The sequence below is a fragment of the Penaeus vannamei genome, chromosome 31 (assembly GCF_042767895.1).
Source record: "Penaeus vannamei isolate JL-2024 chromosome 31, ASM4276789v1, whole genome shotgun sequence".
NCBI lineage: Eukaryota > Metazoa > Arthropoda > Malacostraca > Decapoda > Penaeidae > Penaeus > Penaeus vannamei.
The window spans coordinates 11638458-11664465 of NC_091579.1; the positions used below are offsets into that span (position 1 = coordinate 11638458).

Consider the following 26008-nt stretch of genomic DNA (forward strand, 5'->3'; position numbering starts at 1 on the left):
TGGCACCACGGGGGCTCTCTGGCGCCACCTGCCCAAGCCATGACTCACCCGTACACACATGCAGACTCACATAAACACACCCACATACACACACACGCACACTAGGAGATGTACACACACACACACACAGGCACTTACATAGACACACACACATACACACATTCTCCCTCGCACAAATATGAAAGAATATATATATACTCTACACACGCTGATTATATTTACACACTATAAATACACACCAAAGTACAAACAAACACATACACACGGTCCTCAGCACTATATAGTACGTATAAATTTAGCCCTTCACACAGCGTACTGTCACCTGGGCTTCGATATCCTCACATTGTATAGGAATTTATAATCTTCATTGGATCTTATTATAGACTATTACTATTACAAGTTATCATCGCTATGAAAATGCTATGATTTTTTTCCATTGTGGTTTTTGTTTATATTGATATTGTTCCTGTTGTGTTTCTAGAGTCAATCATTCATATAATCCCTTTGGTTATTATCATTATTGTTGTTCGCATGGGTATTACTACTAAATATTATTGATGTTATTATTATCACAACTATTGTTATTGTGACTGGTACTATTAATAACATTATTATCATTTTTATCATCATTATGTTATTACTGTTATTATTAGTATTATCAGTATCATCATTATTGTATCATTATCATTATTATCATCATTATTGATATTTTTGCTTTTATTATTACTATCATTATTATCATTTTGTTGTTGTTGTTGTTGTTGTTGTTGTTGTTACTATCATTATCATTATTATTTTTATTATCATTGTTATTACTATCAGCATTATCATCTTTATTATCATTCTTACCCTTATCATTATTTTGATTATTGTTATTATTATTACGATTATTTCTATATTATTACTATTATTTTTACAACGTTCAATATTATCATTTCTATAATTATTATTGTTATCATTATTATTATTCATTTATTATTATTATTATTATTATTAGTAGTAGTAGTAGTAGTAGTAGTAGTAGTAGTAGTAGTATCATTTTCATCCTTATTATTATCATTATCATTATTATTATCATCATTATTATTATTGTCATTATTATCATTCCCATTGTTATCATTATTATTATCATATCATTAGCATTAGCATTACTGTTATTATCATTAGGACTATCCTCATCATTTTTGTTATCATTACTATCATTAATACAATCATTATTATCATTATCATTAGTATTATTATTATCCTTATTATTGTTATTATTATTGTTGTTGTTGTTGTTGTTGTTGTTGTTTTTGTTGTAGCATTTGTGTTTGTTGTTATTCATTATTATCAGTGTACTAACGACAACTATTATAACAATAAGGATGATTGTTATTATCATAATTCATATTAATGTTACTATCATTATTATTATTATTATTATTGCTGTTGTTATTGTTGTTATCATTATTGTTACTATTATCATTATTACCATCATTATCATTATCATTATTATCATAATAATAATTATCACCATCATTATCATTATTTTGATTATCACCATCATTATCATTATTTTGATTATCACCATTATCATTATTACTATTACTATCATTATTATCATTATAATCATCATTATGATTATCATTATTATTGTTATTATTAACATTATTATTATCATTATCATTATTATCATTATTATCATTATCATTGTTGTGGTTGTTGTCATCATTGTTATTATCAATGTTGAGGTTATTCAGAATCACAAAAAGCTTAATTACAAATGTAAATATAGCGGCAGAAAAAAAATCAATAAAAATGGACTAATATCTTTTTATATAAATTACTGACCCTTCGTACGTTTTTTAGAAAATACTAGAGGCTACAGTCTTCGAATCTTGATACTGAGAACTCATTAAAAGTGTATAGAGATTCATATGAAAAAGATCATTAGCATCTCTTTCAGTTTTCGAATATATATTAATTTTTTTCGAGATGTCTTGCAACTACTCTACCCCCCCCCTACCCCAACCCCCCACAACCTTTTTTTCCCTGTTAACCGCACCCATATCGATGCCATATCTGTCTCCGTCGGTGGTTTCCAGTCTGGGGTTCGCGATACCCCAGTGGAATCGGGAACGGTTGTGCGGGGTATCCGATACCCGAAGAGTCCGTAGAGAAAGTTGAAGAAGATAGAGGTGTCATTCTCTTGTATTTAGATGCCCAGGTTTATGCCTTACTAGCAAAGAGATGAATCGGGTAAAAGGCAGTTTGTTGGTATTCAATGAAGTCGGATTAGTGAGAAGGGTCCCTGAGGTAAATATAATAATAGATAAATGAAATATAAGAGAAAAATGAAATTAAATAAAACATAAAAAGAATAGGCACCATTGGTCTATGTACACATAGTTTACTGATTTCTATATTGATTACTGTACGGGAAAAAAACTCAGTTATGTAGGGTAATTTTAAACATGTCCTTGTTTTTTTCCATAATTTATCTTAACCGACGTGCGTTTCAAACCTTAACAGTTTAATATATGGTCCTTCGACAGATTTCATGTTTTACTTGTTTTTTTTTATACTAGAGTAAGTGCCTTTACTTTTAAAAATGACGAGTAAGTGATACGAACAGTTTTTATCCCACCTAACCCCGTCCCTCGCCCGTGTGACACAGAAAGGACTTAACGGGTCGCCCATTTTTTCATCATTTTCACGAGCGTGCAAAGGGGGGGGGGGGGGGGGTTAAGCCCGCGTGTCCGCTTTCTAAAAAGTAATAAAAATGATGATGATTTTCAAAGCTGTATCGCGCGCATCTATGTTTTGTTTCCTACCCAGAATTCTTTTTTTAACCCATGAGAAAAGACAAAATGAATACAAATGTATTATCCTATCCTTAATCAAATTTATTGTCATACACGAAATTTATGACTCCCTGTCACAAGGTCATCATTTTCCCATTTCAGTTTGTGAATGGAAAAACACTCTACCGTGTTGATGCTATGATAGAAATTGTGGGTTTTTCTACCATTTTAACTTGTATTCTTCCAAGGGGAAGGGGGGGGGAGGGTGGTAGGAAAAAAGAGTTCTCTTTGTAGGCTTTTGAAAAGGATAAAAAAATGGATGACTCCTTAATCAGCTGAGTAACTATCGTCCTTGAGTTTTTGTTAATTTTTTCTTCTTCTTTTTTAGGTTAGCTCGAATAGAATATAATGAAATGAAAGAGAATAGATAATAATAATAAAAAAAAAACATACAGCAGGATGTAACAGTGGTTTTGTGATTCTATATTTATCGATATTGAGGAAAGAACTTAATAAAGTTTGTGGCATCAACAAACGGATTAATAGAAAATTTATGATCATATTCACCCTGATGGTTGTAAATATTATTTTTATCATTATTGCCATTCCTATTATCATTGTTTTAACATTATCAGTATCATTATCAAGATCCTCAAAATCGTCATCATTATTAATATCATCACTGTTATTTTAAATATGTTTACCATGATTAAGTCTATCACGTTATTGCCATTATTGCTGTTGCCATTGTTGTTTTCACTATTCAGACTCATTGTAGAAATTCATTATCGTCACTAATTAATCACCGTCAGCATTTGCACTCTGACAAATTACTTTAGAATAATGAAAAAAAAAACATATTTACATCAACCTTGATAAATATTAAGGCACTGATTCCAAACTCTTTGTTTATGCTGACAAGTCAATATCATTATCTTCATCATCATCACCATTATCATCTTCATTATTATCATCAATATTCTTATTGTTATCACCATCATCATCATCATCATCATCATCATCATCATCACCAACATTATTATCTTTATTATCATCATCGTTATCATTAGTATTACCACCATAATCATCATGTGTATCATTAATGCCACCACCAGCTGTGCAGCACCAACTGCATAGACATCATGAATCCTCCATTTCGCTAAATATAAAATAAGTCTGGTACACTGAGTCCAGATGGATCATTGTGATGCCGATAATTATAAAATCACGAGTGCAGTCGCTCACCCTAAATATACATTAAATTCGCTCCATAACTTTAGCGTACGATACGTTAAGAGCAGATTGATAGAACCTCTATGTACGTATTTTACTTTACTGAAAATATTCGGTTCACTTGCATTACTATTATCACCTTTACTATTTTATCACCATCAATATCATTAATGTTTTTTTCAATGTAGTTAACATTATTATTGTTTTTTTGTGAGTACATATTTCCTTTTCTTTTGTTTTTCTTCTTCTATAATGAGTCACTGAATGACATTTCCTTGTGACTAATTCATAAGGCATTCTTTCGAGGAATAAACTCATGATTCTTCTCGAAAATGTGCGATGCGCCGACGTTTCCAGAAAGAATCGAATCGAAGAGTCTAAGCAAGAGGATCGGAATTGACAAAATAACGCTTTGCTTTTGTTTAGCTGCTTGCATTTTATTTCTTATTTTCCTAAGTTAGTGTAAAACTAAGGAATTTAAATTAACAAAAACAGCTTTTCTGGCTAACAAGCATTTCTGTGTACAAATATTTGTTATAGATCAGCCTTAGATTCGGAACCAAAACAAGATAATAAAAAGCGATCGAAAGAGGTTTAAATAAGTGCTTGGAGGGATTCGCATGATAAGCGTAGGACTAATCGCTTCGCGGAAGTTAAGTTATATTTGAATCACCCAAGGATTATCACGGGGAACTTAACGGCTATTTCCACTTAAAAAAATGTTGTATCTAAACAAAAGCAACTCTCTCTCTCTCTCTCTCTCTCTCTCTCTCTCTCTCTCTCTCTCTCTCTCTCTCTCTCTCTCTCTCTCTCTCTCTCTCTCTCTCTCTCTCTCTCTCTCTCTCTCTCTCTCTCAAAATATACATATATGTGTGTGTGCGTGTGTGCATATATATATATATATATATATATATATATATATATATATATATATATATATATATATATATATGTATATATATATATATATATACATATACATATATATAAACATCTACCTATATATACAGATGTGTGTGTGTGTGTGTGTGTGTGTGTGTGTGTGTTGGTAGTGTGCGCCCACGTCACCTACCAGCCCGTCTGTCTATTCTTGGTATTGTGAGTCACTACTTACCACGTTAACTCCTTACCAAACATCCCTGAGAGTTACCTGGCCCTGTTGGTAACCTTTTCACCCCCCCTCTCCCTCCCTTGTACCACTACGCCTCCCCTCCCCCCTCTCCCTATACGCCTTTCCCCCCCTCTCCCTCCTCTCCCCCCCTCTCCCCTCTCTCCCCCGCTCCCCCCTCCCCTCTCTCCCCCCCTCTCCCTCCTCTCCCCTCTCTCCCCCCCTCTCCCTCCTCTCCCCCCCTCTCCCCCCCTCTCCCCCTCTCCCTCCTCCACCCCTCTCCCTCCACCCCCGTTCCCCCCTCTTCCCCCCCTCTCCCCTCCCACCTCTCCCCCTCCCCCCTACCCGTTTGAATTCGGCTGCCTTTGCATATAGATAGAATGATAGATAGATAGATAGATAGATAGACAGAAGCAATGAGGATAATAAAGTTAAGTATGATAATGATTATGATAGTAGTGATAAAGATAATAATATTAATGATAGTTACGATAATAATCATCATTATCATCATTGCTATTCTTATCATTGCTTTTATTATTATCATTATTATCATAATAATAATAATAATAGTCATTATCATTATTATCATTATTATCATTATTATGATAATAATAATCATCATCATAATCATAACAAGAATAATAATAATAACGCTCATAATAATAATAATAATAATAATAATAATAATAATAATAATAACAATAATAATAATATTAATAATGACAATAATAACAATAATGATGATAATAATAATAATAATAATAATAATAATAATGATGATGATGATGATGATGATGATGATGATGATGATGATGATGATGATGATGATGATGATGATGATGATGATGATGATAATAATAATAACAACAACAACATCAATAATAATTATAATGATAAAAATAATAATAATAATGTTAATAATAATAACAACAACATCAATAACAATGATCATAATAATAATAATGATAATAATAATGGCAATGAACGTTATTCCTTACGACAACTTTTCACCTGACATGAATGAAACAATATCTTCACAACACAACAGATGTAATTGACAAGCTTCCGTTATAAGATATATTCAAAAATAACGGTTAGATGCATCTCCTGTATTGCTAAGATATTCATTCTCATTCATGCTTTAATGATGATAATGATTATATTTAACTGCTGGTGATATTAATAACAAGGATAATAGTCAAAAGAAATAATAATGATCGTAATTACAATAATGATAGTAATAATGATGATGATGATGATGAGTAAAGATGATGAAGGTAATGATAATGATGATAATCTTGATGATAATGATAAGACAATAATAATAATGATAACAATAAGAACAGTGATGATAATGATAACAATAATAATTCATATAAGAATGATAATAATAGGAATAATAATAAAAGATAAGAATGATAATAATATAAATAAGAATAAGAATATTAATAATAACAGTGATAATAATAGTTATAATAAAAATGACAATATTAGCAATAATAGTAGTAACAGCAGTTATGATAATAATGATAGGGATAAAAAATACTAACGATCATAATAAGAGTAATGGTGATAATACCAGTCAAATAGAAACGGCAATGAAAATTATGAAATAATTATGGTAATAAGAATGAGGATAATAGTAATAGTACTGATGATAATAATAATGACTGTGATCATTTTTATTATTATAATAATAATCAATAATGATAATTACTATTTTCATTATTAGTTTTAACATTATATTTCTTTTTTATCATTATATTTGTTCTTTACATTATTATCATTTCAATTATTATCATTATCATCATTATTTTCATTATTATATTTATGAAGCTGACGATGATGATAAAAATGATTATGCTAATAATAGTAGCAATAGAACTAATAATGATAAGAATAAGAATGATGATGCTAATAACGTTATTAATGATAATAATGATAATAATAAAATGATTATAATGATAATAATAATAATGATAATAATGATAATAATAATGATGATAATGATAATAATAATAATAATAATAATAATAATAATAATAATAATAATAATAATAATGATAGTAATAATAATAATAATAATAATAATAATAATAATAATAATAATAATAATAATAGTGATAATAGTAATAATGATAATAATAACAGCAGCTACAAGAGAGAAAGAGAGAGAATGGGGGGGGGGTGAGCGAGTGAGTAGAAGAGGAGAGAGAGAGAGGAAATGAAAGGGGGGTAAAAAGATTAAGAGAGAAAAGGAATAAGAGAAAGAGGAAGAACAAGAATGCGGAGACGAAAAAATGAAAAAAAAAGATATACATATATCTTTTTAACATTTATATCTTTCAGTATTTCATGTATGTAAATACATGAAATACTGAAAGATATAAATAAATAAATTAGCATACACAAGGAAGGTAAAGATATTTAGAAACAGAAAGAAAAATGTGTATATACATATAGTTAGATAGATAAATTGAGTTGAAATATTAATATAGTTAATCCTTCAGACAATCGAAATCAGAAGCCGACCTTGATTTAGCAATTATACTTTTTTTCCATTTTGATTACGGGTTTATCAACTTAGGTCATAGATCATAATCCTGATAAAGTTTATCACATAATCTACTGAAAGGCTGAGTTACGTTGACTATCGATAGTGGATTACGACGCTTTTTTTTATCATTATTATTATTATTTAAGATATGACTGCAAATCACATTGGTTTGTTCTATCAAGATGATAGGAGAGAGAGGAAGGGAAGGAGGGAACAAGAGAGAGAGGGGGGGTGGAGGGAGCACAAGAGAGAGTGGGGAGTAAGGGAGAGAGGGGGAAGGAGGGAACAAGAGAGAGAGAGGGGGGAGGGAGAGAGAGGAGGGGAAGGAGGGAGCAAGAGAGAGAGGGGGAGGGGAGAAGGGAGCAAGAGAGAGAGAGGGGGGGGGGAGGAGGGAGTAAGAGAGAGGGGAGGAAGGAGGGAGCAAGAGAGAAAGAGGGGGGAGGGAGAGAGGGGTGAAGGAGGGAACAAGAGAGAGAGGGGGGAGGGAGGGAGAGAGAGAGAGGGAGGAAGGAGGGAGCAAGAGAGAAAGAGAGAGGGGGAGAGGGAGAGAGAGGGAGGGGGGAACGGGGGGAGCAAGACAGAGAGAGGGAGAGAGAGAGAGAGAGAGAGAGAGAGAGAGAGAGAGAGAGAGAGAGAGAGAGAGAGAGAGAGAGAGAGAGAGAGAGAGAGAGAGAGAGGAGAGAGAGAGAGAGAGAGAGAGAGAGAGAGAGAGAGAGAGAGAGAGAGAGAGAGAGAGGGAGGGAGAGAGAGAGAGAGAGAGAGTGCGTGTGTGTGTGTGTGTGTGTGTGTGTATGTATGTATTAGTGTGTGTGTGTGTTTTGCCTACCCCATCACCAAATATTCCTCACCTCCCCCCCCCCTTCCTTCCTTCATTTCTGCAGACCGTGGACCGCGGCGGGAGTGTTCGGATCCATGTCTTCGGCGCTGTCTTCGGCGTGGCGGCTCGGGTGGCGCTAACCTTCCGAGGTCCCTCCCCCCCTGCTCACCCGCCCTCCTCCAAAGGCAACCAGGTCATGGCAGACAGAGAGAGGGAGAGAGAGAGAGAGAAAGAGAGTGAGAGAGAGAGAGAGAGAGTGAGAAAGAGAGTGAGAGAGAGAGAGAGAGAGTGAGAAAGAGAGTGAGAGAGAGAGAGAGAGAGTGAGAAAGAGAGTGAGAGAGAGAGAGAGAGAGAGAGAGTTGGAGGGAGGGAGGGAGAGAAAGAAAAAGAGAGAGAGAGGGGGGAGAGGGAAGGATGGAGCAAGAGAGAGAGAGAGAGAGAGAGAGAGAGAGAGAGAGAGAGAGAGAGAGAGAGAGAGAGAGAGAGAGAGAGTGAGAAAGAGAGAGAGAGAGAGAGAGAGAGAGAGAGAGAGAGAGAGAGAGAGAGAGAGAGAGAGAGAGAGAGAGAGAGAGAGAGAGAGTTGGAGGGAGGGAGGGAGAGAAAGAAAAAGAGAGAGAGAGGGGGAGAGGGAAGGATGGAGCAAGAGAGAGAGAGAGAGAGAGAGAGAGAGAGAGAGAGAGAGAGAGAGAGAGAGAGAGAGAGAGAGAGAGAGAGAGAGAGAGAGAGAGAGAGAGAGAGTTGGAGGGAGGGAGGGAGAGAAAGAAAAAGAGAGAGAGAGGGGGGAGAGGGAAGGATGGAGCAAGAGAGAGAGAGAGAGAGAGAGAGAGAGAGAGAGAGAGAGAGAGAGAGAGAGAGAGAGAGAGAGAGAGAGAGAGAGAGAGAGAGAGAGAGAGAGAGAGAGAGAGAGAGAGGGGCATAGCATAGCAGGACCCCTGCTGTTGCTACTCGAGGACTACCTGCATGGATGAACAAGGCAGGTGGTTGTAAACGGCCAAACAGCGTCTAAACTTCCGATCGAGGCAAGTGTCCCACAAGGCAGTGTTATCGGGCCTTTGCTGTGAAATGTCTGCTTTAACGATATCCTGCAGCTCATTCCAAACGCCCAGGCCTATGCAGACGACTGTACCCTATCTTTCCCCTGCAGCCGCCCAAGCCGAAAGAAACCGTGCATCACATCAACAACGCCATAGGACTCATCACTGCACGGAGCAAGAAGTGGCAAGTCACCTTCGCCCCTGAGAAGACCCATGCTGATAACGCGACGCCAGGTTCCCCTCGCACACACTCTGGCCCTGGTAATGGACGGCAAGACCCTCGCCTATGACAGCGCCATCAGCATTCTAGGGGTGCCGATCGACCACCGCCTCACCTTCACAGACCACGTCAGGGGAATGTCAAAGAACGCGGCGAGGAAACTGGCGTGCATCCGTCGCATCGCGCCCCTCCTCGATGCCAAAGGCTGCTACACGCTATACCACTCCTAGGTTCGTCCAGTAATGGACGTTAGTTGGGGATCGACAGTTATACTTTCAACCTCTTCAGCATCGGCGAGAAGTTGCTGCTCTCTGTGTACTCTACACAGTACACAGGCTACACGTCCACCATCTCACGCCCCTGCGACTTGCAGCAGGAGCGGCTGCAACTTCCGATACGCGGCATTCTAGCAACCGCGGTCACGAGCTGCAGGGACCCTTCTCCAGGACCGATCGTAACCAGCGCTTCTTTCCGCACAAATATTCGAGGCTCTGGAACACGATGGCTCAGCAGACATCTCTGCACAACCTGTCCAGTCTGCAAGCTTTCAAGGCTGCAGTACACAGATGGAGGTCCCACGATCCTGGTTCATACTGTGTCCAATTCATAATAAACACATTCCCAGAAGCTAAAGCTTCTAGATAGATTTCCATTAACAAGAAAATCCTAAGATTAGAGAAGCACAATGGAGCATAAAAAAAGGAAGGAAGGAGCAAGAGAGAGAGAGAGATTGAGGGATAGAGAGAGAGAGAAGGGGGGAGGGAGAGAGGGGGAAAGGAGGGAGAAAGAGAGAGAAGGGGGGGGGGAGGAGCGAAAAGAGAGAGAGAGACAGACAGACAGACAGAGAGAGGGGGGAGGAGCGAACAAAAGAGAGAGAGAGAATTGGATGGAGGGAGGGAATAACAGACACACACACACACACACACACAGATGGAGGGAGGGAGGGAGAGGGAGAGAGATAGAGAAAGAGAGGGGGAGAGCAGACAGACAGAGACAAAGACAGAGTTGCACCGCGGCTGGGTGTATTTGTACACGCGCGCTCGCATGCATACAAACACAATCACCCGCAATACTCACATACACGTGCTCATCTTTGCCTTGATATTTGGCTGCATGACCACTTTTACCAGCATTTAGCACTACTCATAAGTGCTATGATATAGCCCCTTTCAAGAATTATAATTTTGGATGCGTAGACTACAGTTCATTAATTTTACTTTAGATACCCCTAAAAGGTATAATTTTCTATGAAAGTAGCATCATTCAAAATTACTTGATATCCCAAATAATCGTGACAGTAATATATAATATTTCAAATGTACCCATATAAAAATCACAAAATGCAAAATCTATTTTGAATTCAAAATATTCATCAATTTTACGTCTAATCAAGGAACAAAAAAAAAAATCCAATGAGTAATGAACGCAGATTTGTTTTGACCTATGGCGACTTTTTGCGATTGTAGGAGTTTGAGTTATTCAGTTACCGGTAAGTTTTTTGTCATTTGTAACTCGAAACAAGTATCAATTTAGTGAGTAAGTAAAAGCTATGAATTGCCTTATTTATTAGATATGCAAATTTATATATTCTGAATTCAGATAGAGGGAGTATTAGCTGATGGAATTTTATCACTAAATGTAGGACGTTACAGAAGCATGGGATGTAATTTTATTTTGCTTTCCTCTGTGTTGGTGTAAACAGAATTGCAACGATTATTACCCTGTTGTATATACAGCAAGCGAGAGCCTTTGAGTCTATATTTAGGAATGAAAGGGTTGGGCTTGGCACTTTCTAGAGTCGGGAATCAAGTGTTGCAATATGAACTTTAAAGTGAAAATAGAAATGAAAGTTTTATTTCACGTCGTTTTTGTTGGCTCGCTGTTATAGAGAGAAAAGGTTGAACTTTTTTTCAATTGTTGAGATGATACTTTATTTCAGAAAGGAAGTTAATGTCCTAGATTAGTGACTGAAGTTGGTATTGAATGAAGTCATTATCCAGGCCAAGTTCACAGTTATCTCAGGGTTTGGCAAACTAGCAAATGCCTTCAAATTTTCACCACAGATTTCCTGGTAAGGTAGAGCTACAATTCTATAAAATGCCAAGAGAATGACACTCAATGCTGCCAGAATGTAAGTGGAATAACAGTTGCTTGAGATGCTGTGGTATCCTTTTTGATATCTTATTTGGAACAATATGCAGTACGAGGTAGTTGCAGAGTTGGGTAATAAAACCAATATGAAATAGAATGATTCAAACCAAGACAATTTTCTTCTTTAGAAATATTTGTGCAAATGCTTCCCAAAGGTGATATACATAACTGAACAGTGGGGAGAGCTCAATTTTTGCTAATTCAATCATATTGTTTACATGTCGAGAGTAAACATTGGACTGACCACAGAACTCATTACTGTGATGTTCCAAGTAGTTCATGTGTTACTATGAGATTGTCAAAATTATATTTTGTTAATCATCAGTGTCTGTATTTCCATATTTATGCTTTCAACGGCCTTTAATAACCCACTAACGACGGGTGTCCCACATAGAAGACACCCAAGAATATAAACATTACCGGGCATCCCTCCAGTGTGACGCTGTGTCGGGGCTCGCACTCCGACACAGCAGCGGGCCACGGCCGGCGGGTGGACAGACTCTGTGGCAGCTCTGCCCGCCAATTTTGTAGCCGCCCGGAATCTTTTATTTTCGGCTTCAAAATATACCGGCGTTAATGGGTTAATGTTGTTATACCTCATTTACTTGTTTTAAGATTTATTTATACAGTTTTGTATAAGAATCAGTCCTAAGAACCTTCTGCACATGCACATATGTGCATTTCTGGCTAAATGTTTTGACAGGAGGATTCCTGGCCATTCAGAGAGAGAAGGCTGGTGAGAAATGTTTTGTTTTTGGTGATGCATCATTTCTGGCTTATTCTTAAGACTATACAGTGGCAATGAAGAAGAAATAGATCATAATAAACATTGCACTTTGCTATCTGAGCCCAATGAATATTCAAATGCCGAAAAAGTGATTAGAAATAAAGCAATCCACACAGTAGAAAGTTGCAAAGGAAAGTTGGACAGGTTGGTTTTTCGATATACAAAGGTACAAAGGTATTTGGTGTATTGTTTCCAGTATGGATGTAGCTCTACCTTGCTGTACATACTGGGGTGAAGAGAATGTGTCCCTGGGGGTGTTAGGGGGCAGAGAGTCCAATCAACCCTCCCCTCAGTTTGGGCACACCTAGTCATGGCAACTTAATTTGCTAGGTTAGGTTGGGTTGTGGATCAGGATTGGGGGGGGGGGGGCAGGTGTGAAATTGTATGGATTTTGCCGATAGATGGTTCAAATTTCAGCGCATTGGTGCATAGACTTTCAAAGAGATTTTAGCATTTTTTGTGCTAGTTTTATGTTCACTTTTCTTATTATTTTTTTTCATAATTGTTAATGTTTTATCCCATAATTTCCTTGATATACTTCATGCCTTCCCCTGCTATCAGGACTAACAAATCAAGATTGTTGTTGGAAATGGTACTCAGATCTCCTCAACAAATCATTTACACAAGAAACGCCACCAAGAATTGTTGAAATCAATGGATTTCCTGCAGATAAATATCAAAATCAATTGAAAAATAAGCCACTAACCTGTTAGTCTTATTGACCAATAAAATAGTGAATGTTTCACTTTTGAGCTGGTTGCATTCTGGGCAGCAAGGGTCTTGGAGGTTCGAATGCAGCCTCGTTGTCCTGCTGGTCCTGTCAAGTTGTCTAGATGAACAATACGAGGAGTTCCAAATACAGCATTAGTCCACAACACCCTCACACAGCCAGAATTCTTTGTTTTTGTCTACAGAAAATGTAGTTTCTAAATAGGTCACATTTTCTGTATACCAGTTTCAAGCAACCTAGAAACACATTATTTTATCATATGTCTTTATACCTTTCCTTTCCTTATTTTATGTTTATACATTATAATTGGTCTTCTATCTACTGTAGGTACTTTATTTTTTCAGTTTTTCTTTTCATTAACTTTATTCATTCTTAACAATCTAACTACATTACTGCCTCTTTACATGAATCGCCTGGGCCTGAACATTTTGAGGCACCAGGTTTCACAGTAGGATGCCAGCCATTCCATGAAAGGAAGCCAGTGAGAAATATTTTGATTTGCAGTGTTGCATCCATTCTGGGGTATCCTTAATACTATACAGTGGCAACGAAGAAGAAATAGAATGTAATAACCATCTCATTTTGATATCTGAGCCTTTCAAGTACACCAAATGCCAAAAAAAAAGAGAGAGAGAGAGATTAAAAATGAAGCGATTCAGACTTAAAAGAAGCAAATGAAAGTTTAGTGTTACCAGATATAAAGGTATTTTGTTTATTATTTTATGGTGGGAACATAGCTCTATCATGCCATACATACTTAGGTGAAGAAAATGTTTCCCTTGGGGGTATTGGGGACAGAGCCCTCCCCTTGGGCAGCGCCCGAAGAGCATACCTAGATTGTTATGTTAGGTTGTATTTATTTTGTCAGGACATTTTGGGGTGGTTTGGATGTTATAAATTCCTGTAAATTTTACCAAAAGATTGGTTGGATTCCCATAAATTCAAAGATGGCAGACACTTCTGTAGAGTTTCAATAGCTGATTTTAAGTGTTTTTTGTGCTGGTTTTACACATTTTCTCCCTTATTTTTCTTATTTAAGCCTGTTTTGCTCCATTTCCCTGATATATTTCATGCCCTCCCCTGCTATGGGGACCATCAAATCAAGATAATTAATGGAGAATTGGTACACAGAAGAGAAACAACACCAAGAATGGGCGGAATCATGGGATTTTTTGCAGAAAGATATAATTTTTTTCAACTTGGTCTCTGGGAGGGTGTGTCACTATCAGTAATAATTACGTTCACAAATAAATGCACTTCCAAACTGTACCTTTGATAATAGTTTAAACTTCTTGATGGAACCAAATTTTTCCGAGTCACTCAAGATCTTTAAGTTCAAAACTGACCGCATAACTCATTAGTCCAACCTGTCAGCTAATTGATGTATTACTAGACTACATACTTATGAAAATTACTATATCATGATTATCAGTGTCTGCTATTCTATGTTTATTTCCCATATTTTTAGGTAATGAGATACCTTTAAACAATTTTTCTACAAGAATGTATAGAATTACATACATGGATTTTCTGTGTCTTTTTAAGAATATATTCAGATTGCCTCAGCTTAGTACTTCAATATCGTAAAGGTTGACCCCAGGAATTTTGACAGTTATGCGAGCATTTATTTCATGACAAGTGCCAGCAAGAAATTTTTGGTTTACATTCTAGTGTCAATTGCAGGCTATTTTTAAAGCACTTTATGGGCCTTGTATAAGAAATAGCCACTAGTATTCATCATAGTGTGATCTAGGAGCCCACTAAGTATAAAATAATGTAATTATATATAAAAAAAGTCAAACATTTCATGAAATTTATTAAAATTTCTGTGTTTGTATAAAGGTATGTGGTAATCAAAGAGAAAATTAATGGTAGCAAAGGAATTATTATGTGAAATATTCAAAATACCTTGGGTTAATCTTGAGGACATGGAATTTTAGTAAACAGACAAAAAATGCTACTTAAATAGAACAACAACATGCAAATGAATTGAGAAAGTCAAATTCAAAACACGGAAGGACGTAATTACTTCATCGTATTAAAATAGAGCTGCCAAAATTTGTTGCGTGGAGACCAAGTTCCCTATCTATCGTTAGATAGACATTTATGCAAAATTTCATGTTGATGTACCATACTTTGTCTCATAAACAATATAAGGTACCATCACACTTCATTAAGTTAACTAATTTCTCTAATCTATTCACAATTTGCACTCCATGAATTCTGGTTTGACATCATTGTATGGTGCTATGATATGTGATTGGCCAATAGCATTGGGTGCTGGTTGTGTCACCACGGTCACACGCGATATTCAAATGTCTGCAGAGAGTGTAATGAACCGGTGAAATGTTTTGTCAGTGATGTGATTTATAACTCAAAACAATATGAGTATGAAATATAAACTCTTACTGAATTGGCACAGGACCATGAACATGTTTTAAAAAACACTAGAGTGCCTCAAATACAAGCAACAGTGAATATTTGATAGTAAAAAACATGGTTGGTTAAATCAGGTATTTATTCATATTTATTCTAATCTCTGCCAAGGAGGTTGTATTTTTGTTAGTGTTGGTTTGTTTGTTAGTTGGTTTGCCAGATAATTCAAAAAGTTATAAGCAGATTTTTGTGAAATGTTTACCAGTGATGTGTCTTAGCCTAATTTTGATGCCAGTAAGTTTTGGTGGTGATATGGGTTTTAAGCTTTAGGAGATGGGAACATCTTTTTTGGAACTTAAATTATGATAATTTTACTATTGCCATGACGGAGGTATACTCTCTCTAAATGCTTCTAGTTGTTTATAGTATATTAAATGACTGCCCTGGCTAGGGAAGCATGGCAATCAGCTAGGGAAGCACAGTGATTGGAAGGAGGGGTGGGTTAGTTCGTATGGCAAACTTTATGATAGTTGTTCATTCATGCAACACCGTCTCAAATCTTCTGATGCCAAATCTTAGCCTTGGCTTTTCCTTTTCCTACATTTTTTATAATATGGGACTTCAGTTTTTTGGCAGTCCATCACAGATCAAAGCAAGTTTCAAGTGCATTTAGATAGAACGTAGTCAATCTGTAGAATACAATTATGATTTTCCCAAGTTTCAAGTTACATTGATATTTTCTCTCTCTCTCTCTCTCTCTCTCTCTCTCTCTCTCTCTCTCTCTCTCTCTCTCTCTCTCTCTCTCTCTCTCTCTCTCTCTCTCTCTCTCTCTCTCTCTCTCTCTCTCTCTCTCTTTTTCTCTCTCTCTCTCTCTCTCTCTCTCTCTCTTTTAGAACATGCATATTCCTTCCTTTCAGCCAATTTTGAATGGCAGTTTTTCAGTACGCAACTTCACTGTACTGTTTATTACGCCTTATTGAAAGGTTGCCAGGCTTGCAAATTGTTTACCTTTTCTTGACATTCATCATAAGATACTAAATTTGAGAGTCATGTACTATATAGCATCTGGAATAAATTATCTCTAGATAAGAGGCAAGAGGATTCAAAACACCCTCAGCTACAAAGTAGATTTTGTTTATTTATCTCTAACTGATTGACATCTTCCGCTTTCTTTAGCTTGTTGTTATATAATTATAGTATGTTATTGCCTCTTTTTTTTACCTCCTAAGTTTTACTCTTTCACTTCTTTACAATATTTCTATAAAAAGGCAAAAATGGCAAAATGTAATCACAATGAAAACTCATGCATCCTTTTCTTGCATATATATGAACTGGCAAATCACACAAAAAGAGAATAAAAGAAAGTCATAAGTGAAATATGTATGCTACCTTGTTTTTCATTAAATTTATCTTTTACAGGTGATTGTGAGAACATAGGAATTCACATTATAGCTAGGTGTTGAACAAGCCAGTCAGCATGTGAGGAATGCAGTGTGTCATCTGTGTATAAGGTAAGGTATTGTGCTCGGTTTTAATTTTAGCAGAAGAAAAATCAGTTTACACTTTTTTTTTTTCTTTATTTCTTTAGGGGGAGGGGGACAAGTGTTTGTGATTGTGTGTGTACTTTCGTGCTTCCATACAAATTGAGTGAATTTGATTGATTACTTTAGGCCTTTTGATTATCTTTTTTATGTAATAGACCTAAAACCCAATGCTAACAGTGAACAGGACTACTGTACAGTATATGGAACTCGACACTGTCTTAATTTTGTGGAGTGTTTGTAGAATTTGTAATGATAATATTACTGTTCCAGATACCTTCATTGATATGTTTTTCTCTCTATTTAATACTGCATATATGATAATGCTACTTTAGAGTTCTAAAAACATTATAATTACTGATGCTTTGTTAGCATATAATTACTTGATTGCAGTGATACATTTTATTCAAATATCCATAATTGATCTGTCATATTTTGTCTAGTAACATTCTCTCAATACTACAGGTCATGGCAAGCAATAATGGGAGTGGTGGCCCAGGGGACAGCGCCCAGGGCCAAAACCCTTTCAAGCTGACTACATCACCACCGGCATCAGTGAGCTTGGTCTTCTCTTCGGGGGGAGAGTACCTCCAAATGGCCAGAAGCCAGGCACCGAGTCAGTCGAACTACATGCTGTTTGGGGGGATGACAAACACGTCCCCTACGGCCTCCCCAAGCTCAGCTTCAAGATGTAACTTTTTCGGCATGACCTCAACCTCCCCGTCATCAGCGGTTGCAGGTATCCCCAACAGCACTCTGTTTGGGGGTATGACATCTCTTGGGGAACACAGATATATGACCTCTTCGTCTTTGGGGTCTGGGGGGTCTCGCATGTCAAGTGTAATGAGCAGCACAATACAGCCAGCATCCAGTGTGTTGAGTAAACCTCAGTCTGATACAAAAGCAATCTCATCTTCCTCAACACCTCCAGGGATCCCATCTGGAAATATCTTTGGTGGGTTGACATCTTCAGCATCAGGACAGACAACCTCACTGTTCTCTGCAGTTAATCCGTCTGATGGAGAAATGCTTGGAAGCGGAAAAAACACTTTTTCATTGTTGTCAGCCAAGATTGCACCAAGAGATACAGCAACATCAACTTCACCCAATGCCTTTCCTCTCCCATTCTCAGGGACAGGTGAAATAAAGCCACCCAGTTTATTTTCAACTGTCAAAACTGATTCTATGAGTACTAAAGATTTCTCCAAAGATACCAGACCAGCTCCCACTCCTTTGCTGTCTAGAGGAGTAACAAATACCAGTCAGAGCCAACCATCTGCAGCCAGAAATGTCTTTGCTGCCCCACCAACATCAAAACTCTTTGAAGGACAAAAAAATACTTCTTCTCTTCCTAATGAAATTGACAAAATAAGCCAAGTAAATGAATCAATGGGTTTTAGACCTGCAGTTTCTCCACAAACAGCACCAAAACTCTTTGAAGGACAAAAAAATACTTCTCTTCCAAATGCAATAGACAAAAGTAGCCAAGTAAATGAATCAGTGGCTTTTAGACTTGCAGTTTCTCCACAAGCAACTGTTACAACAAATATCTTTGGTGGATCTACATTAAGTAAGACTTCATCTGAGTCTGCAACCACATCAAGTACTAGTAGCATATTTGGAGGCAGCACTATAGATGCACCACAGACTGTAAAATTATTTAGCAACAGTGTAGCAAGTGGGCGTATCAGTAACAGAGCTGCAAGCAAGAGTAATGATCAGTCTGCGAGCACAGCAGTATCAGTGTCTGCACCTAATATCTTTGGTGGATCTTTAAAACTCAAATCATTCTCTTCAGCTTACATGACGCAGCCACTCTTTAGCAATCAGTCTGAAAAACAGGATGAATCCGGTTTGAAAAAAAGCCAGATTGGTAATGCAACTGAGTTAGGAGAGATATTTGAACTGTGTGAAGATAAATCAATACCAAAAGATGATTTGGAAATCCCAGAGTCACAAAGTATGTCTAGAAAATCTGAGTTTTCAACTTCACCTCAGTATGACAAAAAGGAACTCACCAAGATCATCATAGCACAGATTCCTGATAGCTGCATGGACAGAGAGATACTAAAGAACCATTTTGTAAAGTTTGGAAACGTCAAAAGGGTCACCCTGAACCCCAGAACCAATCAGGCAACGGTGCAGTATGAAGATCACCGTTCGGCTTCCAGAGCCAAGAAAAAGGGGAAGAAAATACATCCAAATTTGCCAGAAGTAAGAATATTCTATGGCACTCCAGCACGACGTAAGAGTGAGGATGGCAATGCCGATGCCATGATGTCCAAGAAGAAGGCCATCAGAACACTGCAGTCAGCTCACTCCCCAAGTGACATTGACCCTTATGAGCCACTGCCCCGCCCCTCAGAAAAGGAAACCGTGGAGTTGCCCAAGCCTATCCAAGCCAGGGTGAGCCAGCCCAAGCCTGCCCATGCCAGATCAAGCCAGCCCAAGCCTACCCATGCCAGATCAAGCCAGCCTAAGCCTACCCATGCCGTATCAAGCCAGCCCACACAGAGGGAGAAGGCACCAGAAAAGGTCAAGAAAGGAAAGCCAAAGCAAGGAGCTGGAGCAAAGGAGATGAAAGAACCATCTGTTGCAGTGGAGGGAAAGGAGCCAGAGGAAGTCATTCAGTCGAAATGTAACACCAGTCATGATAAATACAATGTTCTTAAAGCAAGAGATTGTCTGGTACGGAAGGAGATCATCAGAACCTCTGATATTAAGAAGGCATCATACCTTTCAGCCACTTGTCCTGACATGTGTCCAGAGTCCGAAAGGTACATGAGGGATGTACAAAATGACCTCAGCTCATATGAAATGACAAATGGGGTTATGGACCACCGCCTTGTTGTTAAGAAGTTTTCCCGGAGTAGCGCAGATAAGGATGAACCGCTGCCGTATGAACTCAGGCCTGGACCTGTTCTCTTGAAGACCATGGACTTCTTAGTATGTAACATCATAGAGCGTGGGGAAGATGAAGATGTTGAGACAGATGTTTGGTACAATTATTTGTGGAATAGAACCAGGGCTATTCGCAATGACTTGATGCAGCAGCAGTTAACAGATGGCAAAGCAGTTGCTATTATTGAACGGTGTATGAGATTCCACATTCATGCTGCTGCCCGTTTCTGCCAGGAACCCCCTGATCTCTTTGATGCCAAGATGAATACTGAGCATCTCACTAAAAGCTTGCAGACTCTGAAGGAGCTCTACCAGGACCTGGGAGAAATTGGGGAGTATTTTGAAACTGAGCCTGAGTTTCGTGCTTATGAGTTGTTGTTAAATCTGAATGAAGGACAGACTTTCATTACACAGTATTCACAATATAGAGAAGAAGTACAAAAGTCCAAGGAAGTCCAATTTGCTTTAAAAGTAGGAATGGCTCTAATGTTCAACAATTATGTAAAGTTCTTCAAGCTGATGAAAAGTGCCACATACCTACAAGCATGTGTGATGCACAGGTATTTCAGGCAGGTACGTTTAAAAGCTTTGGACACACTTATGAAAGCATATGTTCCTCCAAAACAAGTACAAACACTGCCCTTAGAAACTGTGATAACAATCCTGGGATTTGAGAATGAAGCAGATGCTGAAAGCTACCTGCAGGTGTATGGAATCAAGGTAGCTGATAAGAATGTGATTTTAGATAGGAGCTTGTTTTCTATACATGTTGAGGAGCAACCACCATTAGTGCGGCCATTAAAAATGGTTGAGAGCAACAGAACTAGCTCAGTGGGTGAAGTTATTCAGGGTGGTCCCCTACCTGAAAATCCACTGTTGACGCATGTTCCTCATGATAGCTTTGACAGTCAAGGATACTTGAAGAAAGAAGCATACAATGCTTCAGACCAACAAGTGGGAAAGCAAGTACCAGCAGTAGAGATCAGAGAACCTCCAGTTCAACAAACTCAGCAGTGGACCACTTCAGAGTTAATGGCATGCATGAATGATATTTATATGACCACCTCATCTAGTGTCATAAAGGAAATGCTTTTCAAGATAACAAAGGAAGCAAAAGAGGAATGTCATCTTGAATCCATCAACAAAGTGGCTCAAATAGCTGGAAAGGAAATTTTAACGGAGTGTTTAAAAGAAGAAATCCATCTCATATGTGAGAGAGCGCTACAAGGAGTTCAATACGAAGAAGAGGTGAGGCGGAGAAGACTTCTTGAAGAAGAAGAAAGGAAGCGTAAAGCCATGCAGGAGCTCCTTGAGAAAGTGGCCAAGGTCTTGTGTGCTGAGTATGTAGAAGAGTTTGTGGAAGAGTTTGTGAGAAATTTGTGCACAAAAGCTGTACAAGAAGTAGAGAAGGAAACATGGGAAGTAGTAATTGCAGAGCTCATTGTTGAAATGCCACAGACATTGTGCAGAGAAGTTATGCTAAGTGAAGTGAAGAAACTTAGTGCAGAGGTTATTACTGCAATGAAGGATGAACTTGAAGCCAAAATTACTCGGCTACAACAAAAAATTTCCATGCGAAAGATGCGAGACTCATTCAAGAGGTGGAGGTGTCAGGTTTTGAGAGTTAAGAGGCGAAAGCAAGCCCAAGAGACCTTCCCAGCAAGTTGTTCTCAATGGCCTATAAATCAGCAAAATGAGCTGTTTGGATGGGGCTATCACAGGAGCAGGCAAGAAAACATGTCTGCCTTCCAGGTGTCTAGTAAAGAAACCACAGTAGCCAAGAACATAGAGCAGATGACTCTTAGGAATCACCTAATTAGAGCATGTGCTTGGCATCACCTACCTCTGCAGCAAGAAATGAAAAAGGTGGTTGATGGAACCTTACAGCCCATCAATTTGATAAAGCAGTACTTTAAGGTTTTAATTTGTACTTTAGAGAACACAAACCCAATCATTGTGCAGTGGCTTAGATCCAAGTTAAGAACAATAGATGACAGCAATATTCAAGAGTGTGTGAATAGTTCTTTTAGTTTTATTTCGAAGAACAGTGGTCTGGAGTATGCATGTTTGGTTAGTGAAGTCTCACTTAACAGTTTGTGCTCTGATGATATAAAAGGAACTTCAGCTGTGATATTTTTGCTACCATCACAAGCAAGAAAGCAAAATGTAAATAGTCAAGCCCTTAATATATTGAAGAGTATATCTGATGTGCCAAAGTTAACAATACAGTTTGATGAAGAACCTTGCATTGACAATACAGAAGGCATTTTGGATTCTCCAGTTTGGAAATTGGCAGAGTGTGATCTGTACTATCTAGAAACTTCTCAGAAATTGCTCTCTCACATGCTTGATCTTTGGAATCAGCAAGATGGACGGTTACAAGTGGTATCTATCCACCTGAACAATTTTGTGTATGGTTTTATAGCTAAGAAAGTTGTGGAGGCATTTTTGTACAAAAACCATGAAAGAATAGAAGATGGGAAGTCACCCCTTCCACCTAAAGCTTATATTGACCTGTACAATGAAGCTGTGAATCACCTTTTATGTGTTGTTGAGGATGAAGAACTGTTGAAACTTGATTGGCCTGCTCCTGGTTTGAGTCATCTAAAGCAAGTACCACCTATGTCATGGAATAACTCTGATGCTGATAGGTTAATAGCCATACTCAGAAACCTAAAACTTCCCAAATTAGAGTTGGCGGATTATATGACTGTTGGTGCCATAAAAGACTCATTGCACAGGTATGCAACCAAAATCTGCACTCAAGAAAATAGCAGTATTGTCCTCATGTCACACCTGAATGTGCTTATAAGTAATTCCTTGTCCATTTTGATGCCACCTAATGGTGAAGCAGAAGAGGATCATTTAGATTGGAAAATCCACATTCTACAGTTGCCCTGGACAGAGCTCATCTATGCCTGCATATCCCACAAGTTAACTGGACTCCCTGACCTCACTGTATACCACCAGCCTGACAAACTGAACGCCTTCAAATACCCTCCCTCATGGTGGGCAGCATGCGATGCATCAGATTTGAGCTGGGCCACAACCAGGAATGAGAACCTCCCACCCACATCTAGGAAGAGAAAACATGGGCAGGTGCCTGAGGAAAGGACAGGCCAGAAGAAAAAGCCCTCAAAGCTGCTTATCGACATTGAGAAGGAGAAGCGTAAGTATGTGGAGTTTGAGAAGAGGCTTGAGGATATGTTTGAGATTGAAGAAGAGTTGAGGAACTTACTGGATAAATCATGAACATAATTATGTTTGTTTGCCAGAACAAACATAAGGCCCTGTATTTAATGTTTATAGATACTGGTAAACATTGGAATTTTATTTTTGCTTATAACTAATAGTTAATGATGCAAAGTTAAATATAATATACAGTGTAACAGGACTGTTTTGTACTTAGAGTGGAAGTATTAAGTGTTCAATTATTGATCCTGTATATATGGATATACCATATAGCTTTTTTATCATTAATAATTGTTTGGCATCACAATTCATAATCTTTTAAATTATGAGTATTGCTTTCATAAGGAAATCTCTCTTCTATCCCCCCCTCCCCAGTTTCAATTTTAGTTGAAGTGCATTTGCAATAGTAGTAGTGACCCTTTCCTTTCCTTTATTGCTGATGAGTTTAGGTATATGTTTGATGACCTTGGTATACTGCTTCTCCATAGTAAATATGTTCAAAATTTATGTCATACTTTCACTTAGAAATGCTTAATAACATTTTCTTGTCGGACTTGAAATGTTTTGTAATATGACAAAAGCAACAATCTCCTTCATACATATTTCTGGAAGCTTTTAAGCAGCTGAATTTACACACCAGAGGTACTGAAGCATGTTGTACTGAAAATCATAGCAATGTATAATTCAACCAGTAAGCTACAAGGGACATACGGTGCTGAAGAATGTTACTATTATTATATTTATACCTAGTGAATGGTACTCTCAAATTCCTACTTGAAACTTTGGAAACAGGGATAAGGAATAATTAGCATGAATTATTTGAATTGTCAAATTATAGTCCTTATGTATAATTGTTTTTATATAGCCAGAAAGTCACCCGTTCTTCTGTAAGACAAAGAGTGACAATAAAGTGAAGTGAACTGTTATTTTTATGCTGACTAGCACTCTTTTAAGGATTTTTAAAGATTAATTTTCTTTGTAAACAGTTAAGAGATGTGTTTTGTATAATGGAATCTTGATTAAACTAAAATTACCAATGCTTGTTCTCTTTGCCCTTAAACAGTTTATTTACTGTTTGTCACTTTACAAATTCAACTAGAAACTGAAACCTAGGAGTATGTAAAGAACTAGGAGGAAACCACTTTCCTCCTCCTGTTTGATATAAACATTGGTTTTATTCCCACTGAAACGTAAAAACAAATTTAATTAAACACTTGCCAATGAAAATGTAGTTCATGCAATAATGTTTGCCAATATCCTTTAACTTGTGCACACATTAAATACCTACAAGGCGGCTATAATAATCAGTAGTGAAGGTAATATTTCAGTAGTCCTTTTTGATGATAGTATTTGATATTTTTATCATTTATGAAGGCAGTGATGGTAGCCTGGTATGTCTTAGAGCAGGCCTGATAAGTACATCTGAGAAGTGAACCAGCAGCAGGCAAGGTACTAGCTAAACAATTGATTCGACACACCTGACGTCTCCATTCAGGCATGCCCACCAAACAGGCTTGGACGTGTTTTGACAATAGTCTTTAATGAAAGCAGAAATTGATACCTTCATCTTTGGACTAAGATAATGTAGTTATGGTCTACTTTGTATCAAAAATACAATTTTAAATGTGATGGTGCCTTTATTATATACAAAATGACAACGGATCATTATAATAAAAAGGCCAGCAATACAGAAGTGACAATTATCTAATGAGAGTGAATACTGATAATAATGGCTTTTTTGAATTAGTGGTGAAAATCTAAGAATGCAAAGTTTTTCAATGAATCAATATTTTCAGTGTGATGACCAGCATTGCCATGAAATGGTTTGTGAAAGTACAAAAAACTTACAATTTTTTTTATACTGTAAACAGAATAGCATAATCCCTAGATCATTTTTTTTCTGACAAAACCAATGGATTTGGATTAATGCAAGAAACTGATGTTATTACATCCAAGATAATTTGTTGTCAATTAACAATAACCATCCCTAAACAACTGTAGTGATTGTATAAGGACACCTTTCTTTTAAAAAATAATTGAAAGGAAAGAAAAAAATAAAAATAAAAAGGCAGCAATATAATACAATTAGTTCCCAGAAGTATGTGCTATATTAAGTTGCCGTTTTTGACCATTACATAAAGTGAATGCTGCAAGGGATACTTGAATTTGGTCAACTGCACTCTATACACTCCATAAATCAGTAATGCCTTGAGCAGGAGAACTTTGCGCATTTATATTTTACATTATGTAAACTAACAAATTCAACCTTCCATCATTTTCCTTTACTATATAAAATAGTCGAAATTCAATTTATATAGAACAACCATACTTAACTATCAGAAACAATAGAACATTGTGTGCTCTTTTCACACAAATTGCTTAAAACAATATAATTTTAACCACTACCCTTCTGAAAACAATCTTAGGATTATAATTATGGGGAAAAAAAATCCAAGAGGTTCCTGAACTTAGGCAACTCATAATTTGCAATGTTTTATGCAGCCATTAACTTGCTACAGCATAAAGGCAATTACAATGCCTTAAGCTCAGTAGGTCTACATGTATATGTATA

General features: G+C 37.2%; 1 protein-coding gene across 1 annotated transcript; it reads left to right on the top strand.

The window, feature by feature from the left end:
- The first annotated feature begins 11171 nt into the window (after window positions 1-11171).
- Window positions 11172-24473, top strand: xmas (RRM_XMAS2 and SAC3_GANP domain-containing protein xmas). Its single transcript, XM_027372513.2, has 3 exons — window positions 11172-11247; window positions 17222-17313; window positions 17809-24473. Exon 3 carries the CDS (start codon window positions 17812-17814, stop codon window positions 23494-23496), a length of 5685 nt encoding a protein of 1894 aa, XP_027228314.2. The 5' UTR covers window positions 11172-11247; window positions 17222-17313; window positions 17809-17811; the 3' UTR covers window positions 23497-24473.
- The last annotated feature ends 1535 nt before the right edge of the window (window positions 24474-26008 follow it).